Below are 22,981 nucleotides of genomic sequence, written 5' to 3'. Positions count from 1 at the left end.
CCATCTGCCATTGGTCAAACATACCCACCCCAAACTCACACTATTTACAAGCACACCAATACGCTGATTACTACTAAAAATCAGTTTAATTAAAAAATCCAACAATGCAAAAATAAATAAATACAATTACATATACATTCTTACCCTGATTATGCTTCATAAGCCGTCAATGTTTGTGGTTATATAAATGCCTTAAATGGTGTTCCTTTATCGGGTTAAATGGTTTAACCATAAACCGATGTCGATTTATTCTATTACACTGATTTCGCTTTGCATGTCTACACCATCTCTGTTCTCATCAGCTTATCCTGGTTTCATGTAATGGAGTCTTAAGTAAATGTGTTTATCTTGCATTGTCAGATTTTTGAAAAATAACATTTTCAATGATGATATCAAGCTGGTTGGGATGCTCAAACATTAGATGTTAGATAGATGTTTTGATAAGAACTTTAACATTAAAAAAACGTGATCTATTAGTCACATATCCTCTCGTCATCCAGATTCGCAGGTCAGAGTTCACCAAACTTGAATTTTTGTTCACAGCGAAATGCAATATTTCATCCAGTCTTCTGTTTTTTGAGGTGTTTGAATGGGAGTGAATGGTGTGTGAACTGTAGTATGAACGGGGCTTTATACCTTATTAAAGGAATATTCTGGGTTCATTATAAGTTAAGCTCAATTGACAGCATTTGCGGCATAAAGTTGATACAACTTTTGATTTGCCTTCCTTTTCTTTAAAAAAGCAAAAATTTGGGTTACAATGAGGCACTTACAATGGAAGTGAATGGGGCCAATTTTTGAACGAATGGTAATCAGCATTATGCCACAAATGCTGTCGATTAAGCTTAACTTATATTGAACCCGGAATATTCCTTTAATATGGAAACTGAATTTAAATTGGGTGACTTAAACTGAATAAATGCCTTTTAATCTTTTTCATAGATATAGCCTACAGTTTGATACAGCACCCATGAGTGTTACATGCTGAATCCTACAATGTGCTCTTGTCCAGCATCAATCTCTCAGTTGAATACACTGTTGTTTGTTATTCAGTGAAGGGCAGGCTCTCCACTCATGGATGGGCTCTCTTACTGCAGGAGGGAGAGCAGTCTAGATTTATTATTCCAGATAATTGAGTTCTTATGAAAGCCGATGCTGACCTAAATTAATTTTACCTGTTAAAATTGAAATGGCCTAGCCATTTGCCAACCCCTGTGACTACAATATGCAGACAGCAAAGGCAAAGAAACCAGTTTTCACTGGCCTCTGAATGGAGGAGTAGGAAAATTGGTTGTGTCAAGCTGTTCCGTACAAAAGCGCCTGCCATTTTGCTTTAAAAGTTTGGGCGTACTGCCATGGTTGTACAGTTGGTTTCCAGTATTATATACGTCATGCTCTACTTCTGATTATCTTCATTTTATTTGTTATGTATTACTCCATATGTTTTTTGTTGTTTTGTTTTATATTGTCCCAGATTATTGACAGAAGTCCCCCACATCCTTTGATGCAGTGGCATGGTACTCTTGATGCAACTCTATGGTGCCGCTGAATGCGTTATTGCATCTGTTTTACCATGTGCTAGACGGACATCTTTGATTGTTGCGCCGCTTCTCGTTGTTTTATCAGTGTCTGGTGTAGGAGCACCACATTTTATAAATGCTGTGTCAAGTTAAAAAGAACTTAAAGAAAAAAATGCAAATGTCTTGAGATACCTGAATTCTGCTCTATTCGATGCGCTGCATCTTGCTTTTTTAGCACAAGAACTGTTTGGTCTGAACGGTCCCTAATTAAAAGCAGCTTCAGAGCTGAGATACACAGGAGCTGTCTATCCATTCCAGTGTGGTTTTTCCTCCAGTCTGGGTCTGAGTCAGTCACTGTGATGCTGCAAACACCCTTTCTGTCTGCAACCAGGGATAGAAAACAGTGCCTCCCTTTGAAGACACAGCACTCATTGGTTGAAAGACAGTCTGCCTTTTAGATTAGTGCAGATGGATTGGGCAGTAGAGAATAGATGGTTGCTGACTGGTTGTTATAAGTGTCAGTCAAATAGAAAGCAGTCTAATCGAGGCTGTTTACGGCAGTGGATACCTTTAATCTACCTAAATGGGATGTGTCAACTGAAAACAAGGAAAACAGCCAAGCCGAGGAATCCTTTAGACATGACCTTCAGCTTAATATCACAGAACGCATGAACATTCAGAAAAGGCAGTCGAGAGAGAGAGAGAGAGAGAGAGTGCATAGCATAAACAAAGCCTCTTATTCACCGGATAATTTGAAGTCACTTCCTGTATCCTGTGTCCTTACCTGCTACACCGTATGCAAAAGTCATTATGTCAAATTAATAGGATAAGTAGGAAAACATACTCAGAAATATGTGATTTGGGACACACCACAAGAGCTGGTGTCCCAAGAAAGCTGTTCTTCTTGGTTAACTTGTACTTGTTTAGCAAGTTCTTCTTCTAATTTAGTACATACAATGACACTGTATATACATGTAATGTGAGATTTGCTAGACTGGAGAAGAGCATTACATCCAGGGAATATAGTTTGACTTGTCATTGGGATTCCTGTTAAAGGAACACTATTGGTTAGGTTCAGGCAAAACGTTTAGGTTAGGATAGGGAGGAATGTTTTATAAACATTCATCTAACATCTTATAAAAACCTCATCTGAATCCGTCACAATTTTACTCGCTTTTGGTGCCCCCAGCTGGACTTTTCACTGGAAAACTGCAGCCAAACGTGTTATACAGCACGTACATTTTGAATTGCAAAAATGTTGTCATGTTCACGTAAATTTCAAGAGATTCGGAACAACATGAGGGTGACTAAATGACTACAGAATTTGTATTTATCAGTGAACTATCCTTTTAAGCATTACAATAACTAGGGAAGATATAGCCTACCGGTATTTGTTATTTATGTAATAAAAAAATCAATAACGAGAAACCTTTCTGTACCACTACATACACTTGCCTTAAAAGAGCTTGTTTGCAACACAAATGGCCTGTAGTAATACTCATGAGTATAACACTCAATGGGCAAGCGAAGTGGCAGAGATACTGAGTGGCATACTCTTGGACACTACACTTAGTTAAGGAGATAAGTCCCAGAAGGCCTTATTAATATTAATAATCTTCCCAGGGAACAAAAGGCCATAGTGAATAAAAAATCACAGGGAATTGAAAAGAGCTTTAAGTTACTGAAAGATTTGATTGAGGGTTGAGTTACATTGAAATCTGAAGACAAAGACTTTGCTACGAGACAAAAGCATTCTGTAAATGTATTCATTTGAAACCAGATAAATTCAAATGCAATATTAATTTGAAAATGTTAAGTCAAACAAGTGTAGCTGTTAAAGAGCAAAGCAAAAGGAGCACTTGCATAAGGAATTTTCTGCTTCAAAGGGCAATCTAAAAGAAGACACCATGTAACCATTAAAAGATGTTTTTTTTTTTTTAAATTAACCACTTAAACCAATGCACTTTTAAATGCACACACCACACCAAATAGATGGTAAAACAAATGATGGATCATTAATAGTGATACATTAAAGCTAAATGATCAATTATGAACAGACAGGCGGAGAGACTTTAACACACAGTGTGGCATACATTGTCTAGCCCCAACATAAGGCATGTGAATCGAATTGCACATTGTTCAATTTGGTTCTCAATCATGACAAGGAGAACCGTCAAGGAAAAATACCATGTGATCAATGTAAGCAAATACTTGATGTTGTGGATGTGATGCGACTCCCTCTCCAATAGAATGAATGGACTCAAATAGTGTCCAATCAGGAACGAGCTCTGGCAGTATATAAAAACCCTACAAAGCTGCTTAAATCCGGACACCATTATCAGTCTTTGTGTGGGTTCTGGTGGCGTTTAGGAAGGATTAATTCCAATTTCCCAAAGAAAACCAGTATAAGGTATGACTTTAAAAAAGCATTATATTTGAAATCAGTAAAAACGACCGTACTATTATTTTATTCGGAAACTATTACACGTGATGACGCTGGCAAATTCTTTTAAAATTGAAATCTGTAGGTTTCATTGCCAATTTAATTCGTACGATGAATGTATTAATAGTCATATTAAAACGGGTATTTAAACTGCGCAGACAGTGCGCAGTACATCTTAATTATATTTCTCTAAATTATTATTTAAACACCGAACCTATATTGACGGTAAATTATGGCATTAAAACGGATGTTCGTCGAAAAGATGAAGATACGTCTATGACAAGGTTTTTTATTGTCCCAAACATCAGCAGCGACCTTGCAGTCAGCCTCATTCACCTACAAGGTCTCCGGAGATGGTTTCCTAGTACTGCGCATTACGCATTTGTATGCTTCAAAAATAATACATTATTCTTATCCAAGACCTTTGTAATGCACAAAGCGTTACGTCACATGCAAAATCTGCATGCATGTAAGTCTTTTATAATGTAGCGTCATTTTATTGGACTTGCACGCGACATTCCATCATATTTACAGCCCGCGTGACATAACACCTCTGACATTTGTCGTTTTCCCTACCACGACCGTGTATTACCGTTACTGTTAGCAACTGTATTTTAAATTACATTAAACGCATTCCTTTGAATCTGGTCGTTGCACAAAATACGCTCTAATACCGTTACGTCATGACTAATGCAGCTGAAGGGCTGACATTGTCCTTGAACGTGAACCGGATTTGAGTGAACGCACCTTTTAAACACGGCATTGTTTCTAAATATTTCCACTAGGTAGACGCAATCATGCCTTTCGGTAACACTCACAATCAGCTGAAGATGAACTACTCCGCGGAGCAGGAGTACCCCGACCTCAGCCAGCACAACAACCACATGGCGAAGGTGCTGACTCTGGAGATGTACGGCAACCTTCGGGACAAACAAACGCCCAGCGGATTTACCCTGGATGACGTCATTCAAACCGGGGTCGATAACCCAGGTAACTTTAACAAAATGACACCCTTGCACCTCTGCTCCTCATACATTTAATATTAAGTTCAAGCACTTAGAGGTGCACTCCGTATATATTTTTTTCCCTCAAAGTGTTACTCCTTTTAATTTATAAGGTATATTTAAAAAAATATATATCTATCTCTATCTCAAAATTATGACCTCACGTGAGCTGAAGACTCCAGTTATATTTGTAACCTTATGAAAGCAGATTAATTATACATGGAGAGGGTCCCCATCATGGGGGGTTCGGATCACATGACCAACTAAATCCTACAGGCTTAATCTCTGTTGACACCAATTTATTGGACAATTTCATTCATGGATTAAAGCAATTACTTGAATTCATCAATTAGAATTTCTACTATGGCATCGGTAACAAATCCATTGCATTTGACTGATGCTGCATCCATGCCCCTAGGGGTCAAAAATGATAAAAATAATTACTGCCCATCTGGCACCAACAATCATCCATGAGATTCTCTAATCAGTCAATCGTGTGGCAGCAGTGCATTAAACATTCTGATACGGGTCAGGAGCATCAGTTAATGTTCACATCAACCATTAGAATGGGGAAAAAATTTTTGATCTCCGTGATTTGGATCATGGCATGATTGATTGTGCCAGACGGGCTGGTTTGATTATTTCTGTAACAGCTGATCTCCTGGGATTTTCACACAACAGTTTCTAGAATTTACTCAGAATGGTGCCAAAACCCAAACGCATCCAGTGAACAGCAGTTCTGTGTATGGATATGCCTTGTTGATGAGAGCGCAACAGAGAATGGCCAGACTCGTTTGAATTGACAAAGTCTATGGTAACTCAGGTAAGTACAATTGTGGTGAGAAGAATATAATCTCAGAATACTATTTTGAGATGCGGGTTAGAGCCGTTTTGGTGGCACAAAGGGGACCTACACAATATTTGGCGTGTCTCGATTTCCATGATTGCTGGTTGACCAACCATGCGATTTAACATTATATCTGGGTATAATAAGGTGTTGACTTTGGCAAGCTCTTAGAGTTTGAGTCATCCCAAAAGAAATTCCACACCCCAAACATTAGTGGTGATTACATTTTTAAATTAACAGCAAGAGGTGTTTGTTTTGTATTCCAGGGCACCCTTTCATCATGACAGTAGGCTGTGTAGCTGGAGATGAAGAAACCTATGATGTGTTCAAAGATCTTCTGGACCCTGTTATTGAGGACCGCCATGGTGGATATAAACCAACAGACAAACACAAGACTGACCTGAACCCAGACAACCTCCAGGTAAACCGTGCCTTTTCTGAGTGTTTCATCTAATTGGTTTGCGTCAACATTTTGAATATCTGCTGTTAATTGTTTGTTTTAATAGGGTGGAGACGACCTTGACCCCAATTATGTTCTTAGCTCCAGAGTGCGAACTGGCAGGAGCATCCGGGATTTCTGCCTCCCTCCCCACTGCAGCCGTGGAGAGAGACGCGGCATTGAAAGACTGTCCGTTGAGGGTGATCTTATCTACTCTTTTGTTTTCATGGAATGCACATGGCTCACAATTGATCATGCAAGAGAATGATCCGGGACCCAAGCATCCATTATACAGTGACACTTAGGTTTTGATATTTTATACAGTATGACCTGGTGTTGGACTCTTATTTAGTTGCTTGACGTTAAGTCTATTCTTTGTCTTGCAGCTTTGGGAGCTCTTGATGGTGACCTTAAAGGAAAGTACTATGCCCTTAAGGACATGACTGATGAGGAGCAGCAGCAGCTAATTGATGACCACTTCCTGTTTGATAAGCCGGTGTCCCCACTGCTGCTGTCTTCTGGGATGGCTCGTGATTGGCCAGATGGCAGGGGGATCTGGTGAGTGAGCCGTTGGGCTGATCTCTCGAAGTGTCTTGCTTTTATTCAAAATGGCTCTATTTGGGCGTATCAACTCTTAGACTGTATAAGATGTATTTATTTGGCTGTGTCAACCTTTCATCTATATTAAATTGATCCATTTTGGGTATCAACCCTTCGACTACATAAAATGGGTACCTTTGGGTGTTAACATTTAGACCATATTATATAGAACTTCTGAAAATGGTAGTGTTTGAATAATGTCATACTTTTTATAATGCTTTACAGGCATAATGACAATAAGACATTCCTGGTCTGGGTGAATGAGGAAGACCATCTTCGTGTCATCTCCATGCAGAAAGGTGGTAACATGAAGGAGGTCTTCAATCGCTTCTGCACGGGCCTTACAAAGGTTTTTATTTTTTTTTATTGAAACACTACCCTGGATTCTGAACTAAAAGTGGCTCCAGTGTTAATACATCTTGACCCTTTTGTTTTCCAGATTGAGGCTTTGTTCAAAGAGAAGGGCCATGAGTTCATGTGGAATGAACACTTGGGCTACATTCTGACTTGCCCTTCCAACCTGGGCACAGGGTTGCGTGGCGGTGTTCATGTGAAACTTCCCAAACTCAGTAAGCATGAGAAGTTTGGTGAGATCCTCAAGCGACTCCGGCTCCAAAAGCGTGGAACAGGTATTTTTATTTGAAGTATTTGGCATCTGAACTGCAGGGTTTTTAATTTTAGGATTTTTTTGGATGAGCCATGAACCAATTAACCTTGCCTTTTTTTTTTTCTTTTTTTTTTCTTCAGGTGGAGTAGACACTGCTGCAGTAGGTGGTGTATTTGACATCTCCAATGCAGACCGCCTGGGCTTCTCTGAGGTTGAGTTGGTTCAGATGGTGGTTGATGGAGTTAAGCTGCTTGTAGATATGGAGAAATGTCTAGAGGCAGGCCAATCAATTGATGACCTTATGCCTGAGCAGAAGTGAACAATTCATGATCCTAACTTTGACTCCCTCCCTGCCTCCACCAGTACTCCACTTCCTCCAGTCCCAATAATCTTAACCACATCAAGGAATACACTCCACCCAAACGGTAGTGGCACTAAAGTTAGACAAGTCTTCCCATCAGTGTGAAGGATTTTGTATCTCAAATGTCCTGCATTGTTGAAGAAAGCTCTTAACACCCGAAATAAAGTCTCTTTGGCCCTTGGAGATTCCTGTGTGTTTTTGATTGCCTAAAAATCTTCGGGTTTATTTCTGCAGTTCTTCCTAATTAAGTGTTTAAGACCTATCACTCTTATATTTTGCATGTATCCAGCTGCCTAAAGCTGACAAAATATTGATCTTCTGTTGTATCTAGCTGATGGCGGGAGCTTGTTTTTGGCATTTAATTTGATTTGAAGTAAATTTGGTGAAATGGACTGGTTCGCATAAAATGCAAGTGGTTTTATGCAGTGTCCATGTATAAATTCTTAAGCCTTTTAACACGTTGTATAGAGCGACGCATCATTATTATTTTTTACTTTTAAAGGCAGTTTTATACAACGGGAGCAATAATAGAAGAGAACTCTGCATTTACAGTTTTGCTACAGGAGTAGCATTACTTGTCTCATTCCAAATTATCCCTAGTTAAAAACCGGAAGGAAGCCCCTCCAGCTCTTTTTAGACAAGTCCGGCCTTTCTTTGAGCTAAATATTCAAAGGCATCTGCATGTTCTTAGATTAAACGTACTTTTTCAACCGTTTCTTTTTGACCGTGCTGTCAAGATCTTAAACTTCGTCTTGTGTGGTCATGATACGATCTACATCTCTGAGTACCTTTTGATTAATTTATCCTAATTTGAAATCTAAACAATTGAGATAATACAGGAAGGAAGGCAAACCAGAGTCCTTGTATCAAGCCTGGCATAACGAAGCGGTCCCATAGACTGTACATCAGCTGGGAGACCACAGAGGTCGTTCTTTTTGAATGGATGTCTAGGAAGAGATGCTTCAATGTGCTTTTGTAATGAAACGGCTCATTACTTAGTGGATTGGCCGCCTGTCCTGCCGTCTTCATGGTTTACACAAAACAATCTTCTTGGAAAAATATTTGAGGAGTTTACGCCGATAAAATCGCTGTTTTAGATGGGGAAACTGACAATTTTGCGACAGTTTGGTGTCTGTTTACAGTTCTCACTCATTTGTATGGTATCCGCAAATGGTGACCTACTGTCGTAATGCGTTAGTTGACCATAAATCTACTGCCTGCGGTTAAAACACGGAGGTTGTTAACTCGTATAAAAGATTTCGGGGCAAACTCCCCTTACACACATGTACCATGGCAACCATAGTTTCCAAAATAATTGTGTTATTGTTGCACCAATACGACTGTAGTAACTTAATAGCGCCTCCACTGTTAAATAAATAAATTACGTAGAACATTTGAAAAGAAGCTTAGTTGCTCTTGTATTACATATGGATTTGAATTATTTCTGAAGAAACAATGGTTGATATTTATTGGGGCAACTGTTAGCTCTTCCACCAGTGGGGCTAAGAAAGCCGAATCAGTGATACCGTCATTACATCCTCCGCGTTTGTACCAGAGCGGTGTTCCCCCTGCCAGGAACGATCCGAGGCACCCCATCACACAAATAACCGGAGAGAGGCGAATACTGACATCCACCTGTTGTTTAGTGTAACACTTTGAAGATTAGTGGACAGGCGGTCAGTTCATTAAGTGCTGAGCTGTTTGCTCACAAAAGCAGTTTATTCAGTAGTACACTGAAGAGTCTCATCCATAAAAATAAACGCCTCTAGATGGTCTATAGGACAACCGCGTAGTGTATGAACTAAAGCTGAATTTCTCATAATTGTAGATCTGGAACAAGTTCAATGATCACAATCACATCCTTTGTCATTTTATAACAGCCTGGACTCTGCATAACAGGGTAATGTCCTTCAAACTTTTTATAGGTATTACTGTATTTATAGATGTATTACTTCAAAATGTTTAGGTTTAATCGAGGATCTTAAAAATGTCATGAAATTCACTGTAAACTTCATATAGACTGAAGTCATAATTGGTCCACTGTGCTTTATTAAGTCCAGAGTCAACGCAGCCATCTACCGGGACATTTTAGAGCACTTAATGCTTTCTTCAGCAGACAAGCTTTATGGAGATGCTGACTTCATTTTCCAGCAGGACTTGGCACCTGCCCACACTGCCAAAAGTACCAAAACCTGGTTTAATGACCATGGTATTACTGTGCTTGATTGGCCAGCAAACTCACCTGACCTGAACCCCATAGAGAATCTATGGGGCATTGCCAAGAGAAAGATGAGAGACATGAGACCAAACAATGCAGAAGAGCTGAAGGCCGCTATTGAAGCATCTTGGTCTTCCATAACACCTCAGCAGTGCCACAGGCTGATAGCATCCATGCCACGCCGCATTGAGGCAGTAATTAATGTAAAAGGGGCCCAAACCAAGTACTGAGTACATATGCATGATTATACTTTTCAGAGGGCCGACATTTCTGTATTTAAAATCCTTTTTTTTATTGATTTCATGTAATATTCTAATTTTCTGAGATTCTGAATTTGGGGTTTTCATAAGCTGTAAGCCATAATCATCAAAATTATATCAAATAAAGGCTTGAAATATCTTACTTTGCTTGTAATGAGTCTATATAATATATTAGTTTCACCTTTTAAGTTGAATTACTGAAATTAATGAACTTTTGCACGATATTCTAATTTTTCGAGTTTCACCTGTAGTGTCACTCCATGTACTCTAAAAATACTGAATATTTTTACAATGATTATTACCATTCAACTCAATCTCTCTCTGCACACCCTTTCTAAAATGCACACAAAATGCATTCCACACTTGTCTATGATGCTCACTGCAGTGAAAAAAGAAAAATCACACTCATAACATAAAATCCAAATGAAACCCATACATCCTCTCACTTCTATGCACCTTTTATGAACCATGCCATATACACAGAATATGCATACAGTATGGCTTTTCTCAGTAATAGGTCAGAATAATCGTTTTATGCAAACTATGTATATTTTTGTTCTTATCTGGAACAACTTTTATATATATGAGTTATAAAATCAATACATGCACACACTTGTGCAACTCTTTTGTTCTGAACTCGCATATCATCATAAAACACTCATTCAGTCCACAGCACATAGAAATCCCTCCCTGACAAAGAGCACCGAAAGACTGCCTGCAACTCGTCCTCTCAGCAAAGCATTATGCCCAAAAAACTAAAGCTTACAAACACAAAGTAAAGCTCTTGTCAAGGTGATTAGATCTTTGATCCCCAAGGTGTGATGTAAAGCTATTATAAATTTGATAAGATATAAGAACCCATATGTGAGGACTGGAGGGGGATGTATTGATGTCTGGCAGCAGAGATGATGGAGGAAGACCTAGAAACCTGAGGCTGTTTGTTTGGACTTTATTAGTGTTCATCGAAGAGTGTGTGTTTGTGTGTAGCGCAGTTGATTGTGAATCCGGTGAGGGTTCAGGGTTTAGCAGCTTCACCCCTTCTGTGGACAAAGTGGCACATAGAGGTGACCAGTGGAGGCTCTACACTCCAAGACATCAGTTCAGTCAATCATTCAGGAAAAGGGCGTGGCCAAGATGAAGGCTATGCTAGAGATCTCTGACGTGGTTTTATTCTGGGGTACAACTACAGAGAAACAGACAAGCACAGATTTACCAGAGATGCATAACTCAATAGCTCAACAGTCAGTTCATCATATAATTTCACAGTATAATCCCTCAATAAAGGAGTATGAAACAGAACATTTACATTCAGTTACTATAATTGTTTACATGCACATTAAATGTTCAATTTCAGTCAGACTAAAATAATAAATCGTCTTTATAAAGTTTCATATAAACGAGTTAGTCTGACTGAAATTGTACCAGTACAATTTTTTTCAGATTAACAGATCAAGGTCCACAATAGGCCTAGACGTTATGCACATGCTACGAGAAAGAGGTGCGGTGTGTCGTGTATTTAACCCAGAAGTCGAACGCAACACAAAGCAAAGAAGAAGAGCAATAACAACACCACAGTGGGTGTGTTTCATTCAGAAGTGATCGGCCCTATGCACGATTCCCTTCACAGTCTTTACCATATACTGTAAGAGCTTTGGAGGGCTGAAAGGAGTGGGGCTCAAAACATTAGTGACCCACCCTTAAATTAATTTTTATTGAAAATTCAGTTTGAAGTGATCTTATAGCATGGCTACTATGATTATTCTCCCTTCGAAGTGCCCTTCGGAGGCTGATTGATCTTGTTTGAAATGCAGGGACGCACGGCAAATACTAGAAATGGATCAGCAGTCTGGAAACCATTTCACACATGTGACACAATGATGCGCCTCTAATAATTATTTTGTCTGTATTCTGATATTGACTAATCCTCTTATCTGTCTGCCATCATAATACTCATATCATACAAGTAAATGTATATCACCCATCTTTGCAGTAGCATCAGATGTATTTTGTTTTAAGTAATGTATTAAGTTTAAAAAACATTTTAATGATCGTACTTTACGTTATTATTGCGCTTTACAGAGAGTCTAAAAGGATGAAAGTGAAGCAAAGCAGAGCTCGTACACTGTAGTTAGTACAATCCAGGAGCAAATTGTATCATCTTCTGCCTTCAGACATCACCGTAAACACAACGGACAACGTACATCTGATCTGCACCAAAATCAACGCATAAGAAATGTAACAAATGCACGTGGCTGTAAAGTTTTTCATGTTGTGTGTTACGCTGTTGAGAAGCTAGTTCGTAGATTTCTTCGACTTCATCTACTTCACTTCCTCAGCTGACTATCTTTCTTCAGCTATTTGATTACATACAGCGTCATTCATCCTTGGACAGAAATTAAGTATGTAGATCGACAACGCAAATCCCTGTGGAAGCTCGATTATAACTGCCCATGTAAACATACTCAATGTAGCTCTGCTTCGTCTAGTGTGTATTAGGAATGTGCGAGACTAGTCGACTAAATGGACCGATGCTGCTAGTCAACATTGGAATTACTAGTCGGTTAATATTTATAAACATTTTATGACTTTATAATTTTACAAAGGCTTTGCTTAAATTACTGTCATCTTAATGTTACACGTTTTTAAATATAATTAATAATACAAATATTATTAAAAAGAGCATATCTGAAGCAGATACAAAGTTTCATTTGAACTCAGGCCGTGCATGCTGCTTCTCTCTCTCACTCACGGCACGCACAGGAAAATGTCCTCTCGCTAGACCAGCAAAGTAGCTATGGAAATAACGTCAGGGTGATACGCGAAGCGGATTAACGAAACATTGGCTTGCAAGTTACAATGGATGTTTTCACTTTTGAGTTTTCTTTAAATCTGTGCATGCTTGCAAGTTACTTTCCCGCTGAGTAGGCTTTTTCAAGTGCAGGATAAATCACATCAGGTGAGTGAAGTCCCGTTTTTCACTGGACCATGTGAACATGTTAATTTTGTTAATCAAAAATGATGCTTTTGAGTAAGTAGCTTTGAAAATGACTATTTTAGGTTAAATATGTATTTTTTTTACCCTGCTGATCAACAATGCTATTTTCAACAATGTGCCGACTGCTTAAACTATCTTTTATTCTATGTGCACGTCATGTTTAGAATACATTAGGTTTATTGTACATTTCTCAAATTTTTTTCTATCCTATTTCAATATTTTTTTTTACACTGCAACTGTTATTGGCTAACGTTTTTAACTGAACAGCTGTCATATTACTGTAGATCAGCAGTCACCAATTAGGTCTGGACCCCAGATTGGTTCCATCATGACAACGGTTGTTCCATCTCACCATTTCTACACTTTAGGTTAGCAGCGTGACAAAATAGTGGAGCTGTGTACAACGCAAGTGCTCCAGGGCGTAGATAGCACTGAACTTTTGACTGTTTTCTGAGGGTTTCTTTCTTTATAGACTATTAGACTCCAAAATGTTTGTTTAAACATCAGTGAAATTAGTCATCCCTAGTGTGCATAGAGTACATGTAAACAGGACCACAAATTGCCTCTGTGTTAGGCACATGCTCCAAAAGAGAGAGGTGTTTATTTAACAAGGGTTTTGGTCGTCCTTCCTTCAAATATTAGTTTCTGCATTGTGTCATGTATTCTTGCATAGACGAATACTGTAGCAAATCTTTTCAAAAACTCATAGTAGCTTGATTATAACAGCGCATTTAATCTAAATAGTGATTGAAGAACAGACATTAAAATGTGATATAATACAACATGCAATAAAAAAAGAACTGCTATAACCCATGCGTGGTCTTACCCCCAGCAAGTTACGTGGCACATAGCCATCTTTGTCGTTGAGTTTGCTCCACCACCACTCTGTCTCAGTATCGTCTTTCCTGTTTAGGACTGTAATGAAATCACCCTCCTGAAAGGAAAGCTCATCTGCACTCTGAGCCTCATAATCCCACAGAGCGTAAACAACTCCTTTATTCATTACACCCAACTTCTCCTGCACACCTATACACACAAAACACAACTCCGAGTAAGGCCTGAAAACATCTCAATTTATAATATATTATAATTTAACTTTTTCACTTTCAAAAAAAGCTTAATTAATGCATTAATTTCCTAATTTCCCCCCCTTGTTATGGAACACAGTTATAAAATTCGATGGTTTTAGGCAAGAGCAAATTGTAAAACTGGAGTACCATCGAATAAAAGCAAGAGGGCGCTCTTACCAAAGAGGAACTGTGAGCACTGTATGAAGCCCTCCTCCATCTCCTCACATTTGTCTGCCGCTGTCTCCACGTCACTGATAGTGGTGGCAAAGATGGCTGCACCCGACTCCACCAGCAGCTTACATAGGTGCACACTGTTACAGGAAGCAGCACAGTGCAAGGGCGTCCTACATACACAGAGCGAGGAAAACAAACACTTCAGGTGATTCTGCAACTCCTGTTAGGTTGAACTGATAAATTGTTTTGACAATGACTGACAAGATAACACGTTGAATTTCTGATATCCCTGACCCAACACATTTCAATGCCACAGTCCCCTCACCAGCCATCACTGTCTGCTGCATTCACATTAACACCAAAGTCCAGCAAGAACTTGACAATGTGGTGGTGTCCAGCGCACACTGCATTATGGAGAGGTGTGATGCCCTCATCATTAGGGGTGCTGGGATTGTCAACCTGAGGGATGAGAAGAATGAAAGTCAAAATTGGTTAATGAAAATGGGTCTAATCAACCTGCATGGAAGATGTCTTACGTTGACCAGGTAAGAGCTTTTCTAGCATAAAGTGAAATGTAGTGTGTGCACATGTCAATATGTTTACCTCATAGATTATCCTTTGTACTAGGTCAAACTCCCCCTCTAGTGAGGCATCCAGCAACAGGGCGAGAGGGTTGAACTTCACTCTTAGGCCATGACCCGTCCGCTCTGAGTTTGGCTTCTTTAGGTTAGTGCGTTTGCCCTGTTCAAGAAATTGACAATTAGATCTCTGTCACAACTAGAGGTTGAAATGATATATCAGACTTTCTGATTAATCGTGGCAGATAGTTGCGTTTTTTAATTAATGGCTATCAGAAAAAATAAACTCAGATAGTTTCCAATAGTAATTTTTGGCTGGTTTAATTTGTGTTGATAATTTGTGTACTTAAAAAGTAAACTCTGCTCTGTCTATTTGAGCATCCCGACCAGTACCAATAGCTAAAATAAACTCAGATAGTTTCCAATAGTAATTTTTGATTGGTTTAATTTGGCACTGGAAGGTTGTACTATCTGATCTTGTTTCTACAGTATAATGGCACCCTCTAGAGGTTAAATAAAAAACAATCACTGACTCCACATGGAATTTGTTGTGCAAGGTGACAAGGCTATTTATAGAGACAGATACTTTAAATGCAGGTTTAAAACATCAACAGAGAAAAGCCAAGGTAATGTATACAATGCACACTATTATTATTGTCATGGTACAATAAATCAGTCATTTAAGGGGGCTTTCACACTTGGTTCGATTGCCTGTTCCGAACCCGAGTTCGACTGCTCCCCCCTCCCCCCGATGGACTGTGTTCACATTATATATTTGTATCCGAACCGCGGTACGCTTGCGTCATCAAGCTGCAGCTGGTGCGTAATCGCGTTGCTTGATAACCGCAAAATGAAAAGGCGTCAAAATTCAATGAATAGACTTGCTCGGTTCACATTTGTTCTTCTTTTTTTTAACCTTTGGTTTTGTTTTCAACATCAAGATACAGAAACACACTTGCGTCTGTCTGCCGCAAAAATACTGAAATCGTTCAAAAGACAGCGGGCTGTCCGCCGAAGACAGTTTTTGCGAAGGCAAGCAGAAATCATCTCTCTGCTTGCAGTGCGTGTGCGTCAATCCCGCTTTTCGTCAAGATAAGCGTATTTACACACACACACGCACGCACGCGCGCGCGCACGCACGCACGCACGCACGAAAGTAAACCCTTTCCGCTCATTTTGAAAGTGACACGTGTGAGACTGACGACCACATTATACGTCATCAATAGCGGTTCACTTCCGCGGTTTGGTTCAATTGCGTTCATATCAGCAGCGAACCGTACTGGAGTTCACATGAACCGTACCCCAGACCACCTTTTTAAGCGGACCCGAGTACGGTTCGCGGGTGCGCACCCGAGTTCGGAAGACAGCGTTCACATCATCCAAACGAACCGAACTCTGACGTCATTCGAACCGGGGTGCGCACCAAAAGTGCTAGTGTGAAAGCCCCCTAGAACAACTAAAGGTGGATAGATAATTAATTTGTTTATAACTAATCGCTGCACTGGAGAATTGCATTGCCGACAAGGTGGAGAGGACAGGCAAATGAACATTAGCTGTCAGAACCATGATAAGTCAAGGGTGGAAACTCCTTACCGTTCCTATTAATTTGTTATTTTGAATAAAAAAAGTCACTTATGAATTTGTGCATATCTGTTGAGTTTTTTTTTTTTTTTGCAAGCATAGTAAATCAATCATTAATGGCAACCTTATATTAATATGCTGGCTGAGTTTTTGCATTTGCTCAGCTGTTTGTTTGCTTTAGAAGACCAAGCGCAAGCAAGGTTCATTGTGTCAATGCATTTGCACAGAAACAGTTTAGAGTTTTTTGACTATAAAGTTTCCAAAACTTTTCTCCATTCTGACAAAATGTACTTCTGTCCAAACTTCCTAATTTTATAATGTAGGTAGTTATGTACAAAAAACTTAAAGAGCATGGTAAAATATATCCATCTGAAATTAATTTGATATTAATTCTAATTTAATACAATGTGTTTATGTGAGGGCAAATGTAATATAGAAAAGTGTAATATAGATTTAAAAAGGCAACACTTGAGTAGAGTTTATTTTTATCCCTTTTCTCTCTCCCTTTCTTGTACATTTATAGATTTAATATGACAATATAAAATAATATAACAAATATTGTCAGTAGTGATGAAGAATACAGTCGCTATTTGGCTTTGTAAGGCAGTTTTATGTTACTGCTGAACAACAAACACTTTTGAACTAATATTTTAATTAATTTCAGATGACAAAGGCTTTGAAGAAGGTTCCAGTGTGAGAGAAATGTATTAAAGTGCCGCCATGGAAAGTAATACTTCAGCACTATTTTAAATTGAGAGGAAAGTTTTAATTCATATTATTCATTTTAAGAATTATCGTGAGATTTATCGGCTATCTGTCTGTTTTCCCACCTTAGTAGTCGGTATCGGCAAAACCCACTATTGGTCGACCTCTAGTCACTACAAATGATATTAAATAATCATTTAAATAAAGAGCATTGTAACGTAGCCAAGTTTCCCTTATATCAAAATAAGAGTCCCTGTGTGTTTCAGGCTTGATTATATTCAGTCAAAGACAGATAATACTATAAATCAATTTTTAAAACTATCGGCCCATTAATCGGTTATCAGCCCTTTTCACCACTTAAATTATTGGTATCTGCAAAATCCACTTTCAGTCAACCACTAGTTTTTATCAGTAGTAGACCCACCATGGGCTGGGAGAAGGGAGAGGTGTCTGCTTCCTCAGGTGTGCTGGCCTCAGCTACAGGGCTCGGCAAGGTGACTGAATGTTCAGCAGGATTATTGTTACTGTCTTCTGAGGGTTCTGGTGCTGGAGGTGTTAACGTCTCTGCCACTTGCTCATGGTGCTCATTATCATTGGCGTCACCTTGAGGGATAATGCCCTCAGCAACAGCACCCCCAGAGGGCACTGCTGGTGTTTCCGATGGCAGATTTCCATTGTCTGCGTCAAAGAGCATTTCACCTGCTGTTAAGGAGGGCTGATAGAATGGAGTCACTCCTCCACCTCCGCTCACACCTCCCATTCCTCCCTCCATCCCTCCAGCCAGGGTGTTGAAACGCTGATATAGAAGCTTCTGGATGTTGGGCCCGTTAGGGCCCTCCGGTTCTGTAATAGAGCTTCGTTTTTTAAGCGGTCGAGGAGCATTAGCCAGTTTCTTGCGCAAGGCCTCCAGTTCAGTATCGCTCTGGTAGCGCATAGGGGAGTGTACCATGGGTGTGAGTTTAGTAGGGCTTAGAGGTCGTGGGATGTGGTCAACGCTGGGTGGGGGTGGCTCAGTTACACCTATGTTAAGACCATCGAAATCCAGCTCGCCATCCACCATGTCTCCTCCAGGACCCTGCAGGGCAGGGAAGGCTCCAGAGCCCCCAAATGGTAAGGGAGAAGGGGGTGTGGAGCTGGGGGGCAGGACTGGCTTACCGTATACTGCAAACAGAAATAAAAAAATACTAAAATAACGCAATAACATAATAAACCACATCTAAAGGGTGTAAGCAGTATTTTATTGAACTGTGATATTTAAAGGAATAGTTCACCCACAAATATTCTATCATCATTTACTCATCCTCATGCCATCCCAAATGTTTATGACTTACTTTCTTCAGCTGAACTCAAACAAAGATTTTTAGAAGAAATTCTCAGCTCTGTAGGTCCATTCGATGCAAGTGAATTGGTGCCAATTTTTTTAATCTCTGAAAAGCACATAAAGGCAGCATAAAAGTCATCCATATGACTCCAGTGAGTAAATTATTTTGTCTTCAGAAGCTATATGATGGTGTGGGTGAGAAACAAATAAATATTTAAATCCTTTTTTTGCTATAAATTCTCCACCCTGCCCAGTAGGTGGCGATATGCACAAAGAATGTGACTCACCAAAAACGAGAAGAATGTGAAAGTGAAAATAAAGATAGCAAAATAGGACTTATCATATCACTTCTGAAGACATGGATTTAACCACTGGAGTCGTATGGATTACTTTGTGTTGCCTTTATGTGCATTTAAAGCTTCAACATTTTAGTACCAAATCACTTGCATTGTGAGGACCTACAGAGCTGAAATATTCTTTACAAATCTTTGTTTGTGTTCTGCAGAAGAAATCTGGGATGGCATGAGGGTGAGAAAATAATGAGAACATTTTATTTTGTAGGTGAACTATTCCTTAAAGTGAAATGTCTAATTCTAATGTTAAATTATTTTATGCAACTAGAAGTAAGCTTTCAAAGGTTGATTCCCCTGAAAGCGTACTTAAAGTAAACTCTGCTCTGTCTATTTGAGCATCCCGACCAGTAACAATAGCTAAACCAATGGTGTAAGTTTAGGTTGGGACTATCTTTTTGTCCAGCCTAAAGCAGACTGTTGAAGTGTTCGCAAAACTGTTTGTCATTACAGTCATTATTTTTGCAATTTAATTTGGTAATGACAGTGGCACAGAAATTACATCACCTTTAAAAAAAACAATCAGTTTCTGGTGTGTACCTGCTTTGACTGCTGGCTTGTTGTTCATAGGGTAACTCTTTGGGGCTGCCGGTTGTAGGTACATGTGGTAAATGGAGCTTGAGTTCATGGTGGCTGGGCCTTTCCTGGGAGACTGTGGTCTAGAGCCCTTATCTGGGATGAACGGCCTCACCGCTACTGCCAGAGGAGGGTCTGGCCTCTCTCCTGGGGGTGGACTGGGCTGGAAAGTGGGGCTGGGGGGAACCGAGATGCGCTGCTGGATCTGCTGAGAGGATGAGCCGGAGGGCACAGAAGGAACACGGGGCCAGGCTGGCAGAGGGTTGCTGGGTAGGCTGGGCACAGGCCGGAGAGGAACTTCTTTGCGGCGGTCCAAAGAGCTAGTGGAACCAGAGTTGGCAGATGAGAGGGGATGGTTGCTGGTATGGGCTCCATATGGGGGAGGCTGGGGCTTATTGAGAGGAGGAGCTGAGCCTGATTTATTGGAGTCCTGAATCTAAAGGTAACATACAGGGAAATAATTTCAGTCAGCAGAGGATGGCAACTGACAGATTAATTACATTAGGCCTTATGCAGAACAAATTTAGGTGTAAAACCTACATAAAACACTTGTCATGTACAATAAACTGTTTGTAAGAATGGTTTATGGACAGTTTAAACAAAAACTTGTGAATAAGGAGTTTTACAATGCAAACTAAAAATGTTATGATGGGGAGCAATTTAGTTGTGCGTGGTTGTTTGTGTTGCCGTTAATTAGACATACCTTATCTGAGGGAGTGCCTTCAGGTGATGCTGCTTTACTGACTGTGTCTGCTCCTGCCTCCTTCCAGTCAGGTAGCTTGACTGACATGCTGCCCTTGTTGAGGGTGGGCCAACTGGCATCAGTAGCTAGAAAGACAAAGAGGGAGCATTACCACAAGGTCAGACATGACAGAACACCTCATATCAACTATTTACTGATGTGGGCAGTAGATAAACTGCATTGTTATTATATGAGACAGACATTGCAGAGATAAATGTATGGCAGAGCCTAATTTTCCACTAAACATGACTGAATAAGTTGTCCTGGTAGCTTCTTGAGTTGAGACATGAACACTCATCACTAGAATAAGGAATTTAAGTTTACTTACCGAACATAAGTGAATGCAAAATATCATAAATGGCTCCAAAAGAGCTTGAAAGTCAAGCTATTTAAAACTTCAGGTCAAACCAGGAAAAGTGAAATCACAAATTCACTGTGTTTTAGTTTAGTAAGAGCAAACATTTTTTTAGACAATTGTAATGAGCTGTAAATCTGTTATCAGCAATGACTGGGCAATATGTCTTAAGTCAACACAATTAGTTGATCTATGTTAGAAAATTATGAAATGGCACCAGCTTAAATTGATTGAGTTTAAATGTAATGAGAAAGACCTGGTGAGGAAATCTGACTAATGTACAGAACAGGGACAAGGAGGTTGAGTCCAGTGAACCTTATCAGTGTAGTTTTTAATCCCTGCACACACACATATACATTCACTCCACACAGTCAACCAACTCCCATAATCTACCTCAATCACATTCTTTTTCTTTCTTTGTCTCTTGCACACACAATCCTATGCATACTCCAAAATACAGGATCAGCAGCTTTTTACTTATTTTCACAGCAGTAAAGAGCAACTCAAATAGGTTGAATTTTATTAGCTAGGTTTAGCCCAAGGAGGGATCTTAAGTATCATTAAGGTATTGCTGCCTGTGAAAACGCTACAATTTTGACTGCTGTCTCAAGCCAAGTTCTGTATGCAAAATTACCCCTTTCTGCTTTTTAGTAGTGGATATTAACTACTTTAACAGAATCCCTCTTTTTGCTCAGAAGAACGTGAAATCATCTCAGAGACAGAGCCACAGCCATTTTCAATTAGTTTAGAACAACTGCACATAGACCTTTTCCATTTCTTGCATACAAAGACATTTGAATGAATGTCATTCATTTAGGAAATTTTGTCTTATAAATAAACTGCATGAAAACATTCTTATGGCTGTAACAAGTCACTGGGATTCTGTCAAGACTGCTTTGATCCTGCCCACTACACTGAATAAGGTTCAGAGGCCATTCCTCCTGCCCTTTATTGGACTCCTTCCCACTCACGAGAGGCGCTGTTGGACCCTGCCTTACCGCAGGTGACTGGGAGTGGAGCCCCAGTGCCTGGTCGAGGCTCTGAAGGGGGCGGAGCAATCGGGTCCACTATGATGTCTAAATCAGAGACCTTCCAGGGGCCGGGAGGCTTTCTCACTCCGTCTAATCCCCCACCCAAATATAACAACAGCAAAGAACAGGGACAGCAAAGAGAAATTAAAGAGACACACACACACACACTTATGCACAGCACAGAGCAGAAATTACACAAAAGGTTAGAAGTGAAAAAAAAAGAAGAGAAATCAACTTCATAAACAAATAGCAATTAAAGAGAGACCCACAGTAGGAATACACGCGTGGTCTTAAGGAGGAAGTATCTAAACACAAAACATTTCACTAGAAGTTGACGGATTTAGCCGATACCGATAACCAAGTTGGTGGAAAAGGCCAATAACCAATAATCTGATGATAGGTTTTAAAATCTATGAAAAAGGAAGTTGCAAATAGTAACTATCAGTAACTATTAATCAGTAAAACCAATATATTGCTCTACCGCTACACGTTACTGCTCACTGCTCTATTATTAAAGATTTCATATTTATCCGCACCTAAATGTCATGAAAACAGTCTGTGGCTGGTCACTCAATGTCATTCAGACAATCTGTTCCTGGACGGTTCTTGACCAGCATAAGCAGCAAAAAGGACCAAACTTTATGCCGATAATGAATAATCTGGCTTGCGAGACTAATGTTGACTACAGAAAGCATAAAGCTCAAAGACTCCCTCTAGTGGGTATAGAGCAATACCAGAGATACTTTCTCAAGTTGAAGACAAGCTATCATTAATCAAAAGTGATCAAAGCAGCTTCATATTCCATTCAACATGGATAGAGTTTTTAAAAATGCATTTTAATACATATTAACAATGTAAAATCAAGAATGGAAATTACACAGAGACATGGGGGTACCATTTATTTGGTGTTATATCTTTCCAAATAAATAAAAGAGTTATCATGCTGAAACATCAGTGTTTAAAAACTGACCTGATTTGGAGCGGGCGTGGTTGGCTGGGGTGTTGGCCCCCAGTGACTGAGGTTTGAGGGGTTCGGGAGACACTACATAACCCTCCAGCCTTCCTGGCACTGGGACCTGAATGTAGGGTCCCACGGCAGCCACACGGCCAGTATTTCCAGGAGCTGGCTGTGGAGAGGGTGGACCATTTACTCTATTTAGCTGAAGGATGGGGAAAGAGGAAAGTGAGGGCAAGAGAGGAATTG

The 22,981-nt window shown here is 39.8% G+C and overlaps 2 protein-coding genes across 4 annotated transcripts in view; one reads left to right on the top strand and one right to left on the bottom strand.

The window, feature by feature from the left end:
* Positions 1–3,802: 3,802 nt before the first annotated feature.
* LOC127623558 (creatine kinase B-type-like) lies at positions 3,803–8,006 on the top strand. Its single transcript, XM_052097949.1, has 8 exons — positions 3,803–3,930; positions 4,749–4,953; positions 6,081–6,235; positions 6,321–6,453; positions 6,640–6,811; positions 7,079–7,202; positions 7,293–7,482; positions 7,601–8,006. The coding sequence occupies exons 2-8, from the start codon at positions 4,761–4,763 to the stop codon at positions 7,777–7,779; spliced, it is 1,146 nt and encodes a 381-aa protein (XP_051953909.1). The 5' UTR covers positions 3,803–3,930; positions 4,749–4,760; the 3' UTR covers positions 7,780–8,006.
* A 98-nt stretch (positions 8,007–8,104) lies between these two features.
* LOC127623555 (apoptosis-stimulating of p53 protein 1-like) overlaps positions 8,105–22,981 on the bottom strand; it is a 58,583-nt gene continuing 43,706 nt past the window's right edge. The window contains exons 10-19 of one of the 3 annotated variants that reach the window (XM_052097939.1): positions 22,748–22,937; positions 21,745–21,867; positions 20,353–20,477; positions 19,614–20,085; positions 17,827–18,563; positions 15,142–15,279; positions 14,864–14,997; positions 14,542–14,708; positions 14,121–14,320; positions 8,105–11,482 (exon numbers count right to left, since the gene is read on the bottom strand). In XM_052097939.1, the coding sequence (XP_051953899.1) occupies positions 11,441–11,482; positions 14,121–14,320; positions 14,542–14,708; positions 14,864–14,997; positions 15,142–15,279; positions 17,827–18,563; positions 19,614–20,085; positions 20,353–20,477; positions 21,745–21,867; positions 22,748–22,937 (2,328 nt within the window). In that variant the 3' untranslated portion in view covers positions 8,105–11,440. The remainder of the gene's footprint in view (positions 11,483–14,120; positions 14,321–14,541; positions 14,709–14,863; positions 14,998–15,141; positions 15,280–17,826; positions 18,564–19,613; positions 20,086–20,352; positions 20,478–21,744; positions 21,868–22,747; positions 22,938–22,981) is intronic. The other 2 variants (XM_052097940.1, XM_052097941.1) reach the window with 2 other exon arrangements.

The sequence above is a fragment of the Xyrauchen texanus genome, chromosome 30 (genome assembly GCF_025860055.1).
Source record: "Xyrauchen texanus isolate HMW12.3.18 chromosome 30, RBS_HiC_50CHRs, whole genome shotgun sequence".
Classification (NCBI taxonomy): Eukaryota; Metazoa; Chordata; class Actinopteri; order Cypriniformes; family Catostomidae; genus Xyrauchen; species Xyrauchen texanus.
This window is presented reverse-complemented; position numbering and strand designations above follow the sequence as displayed.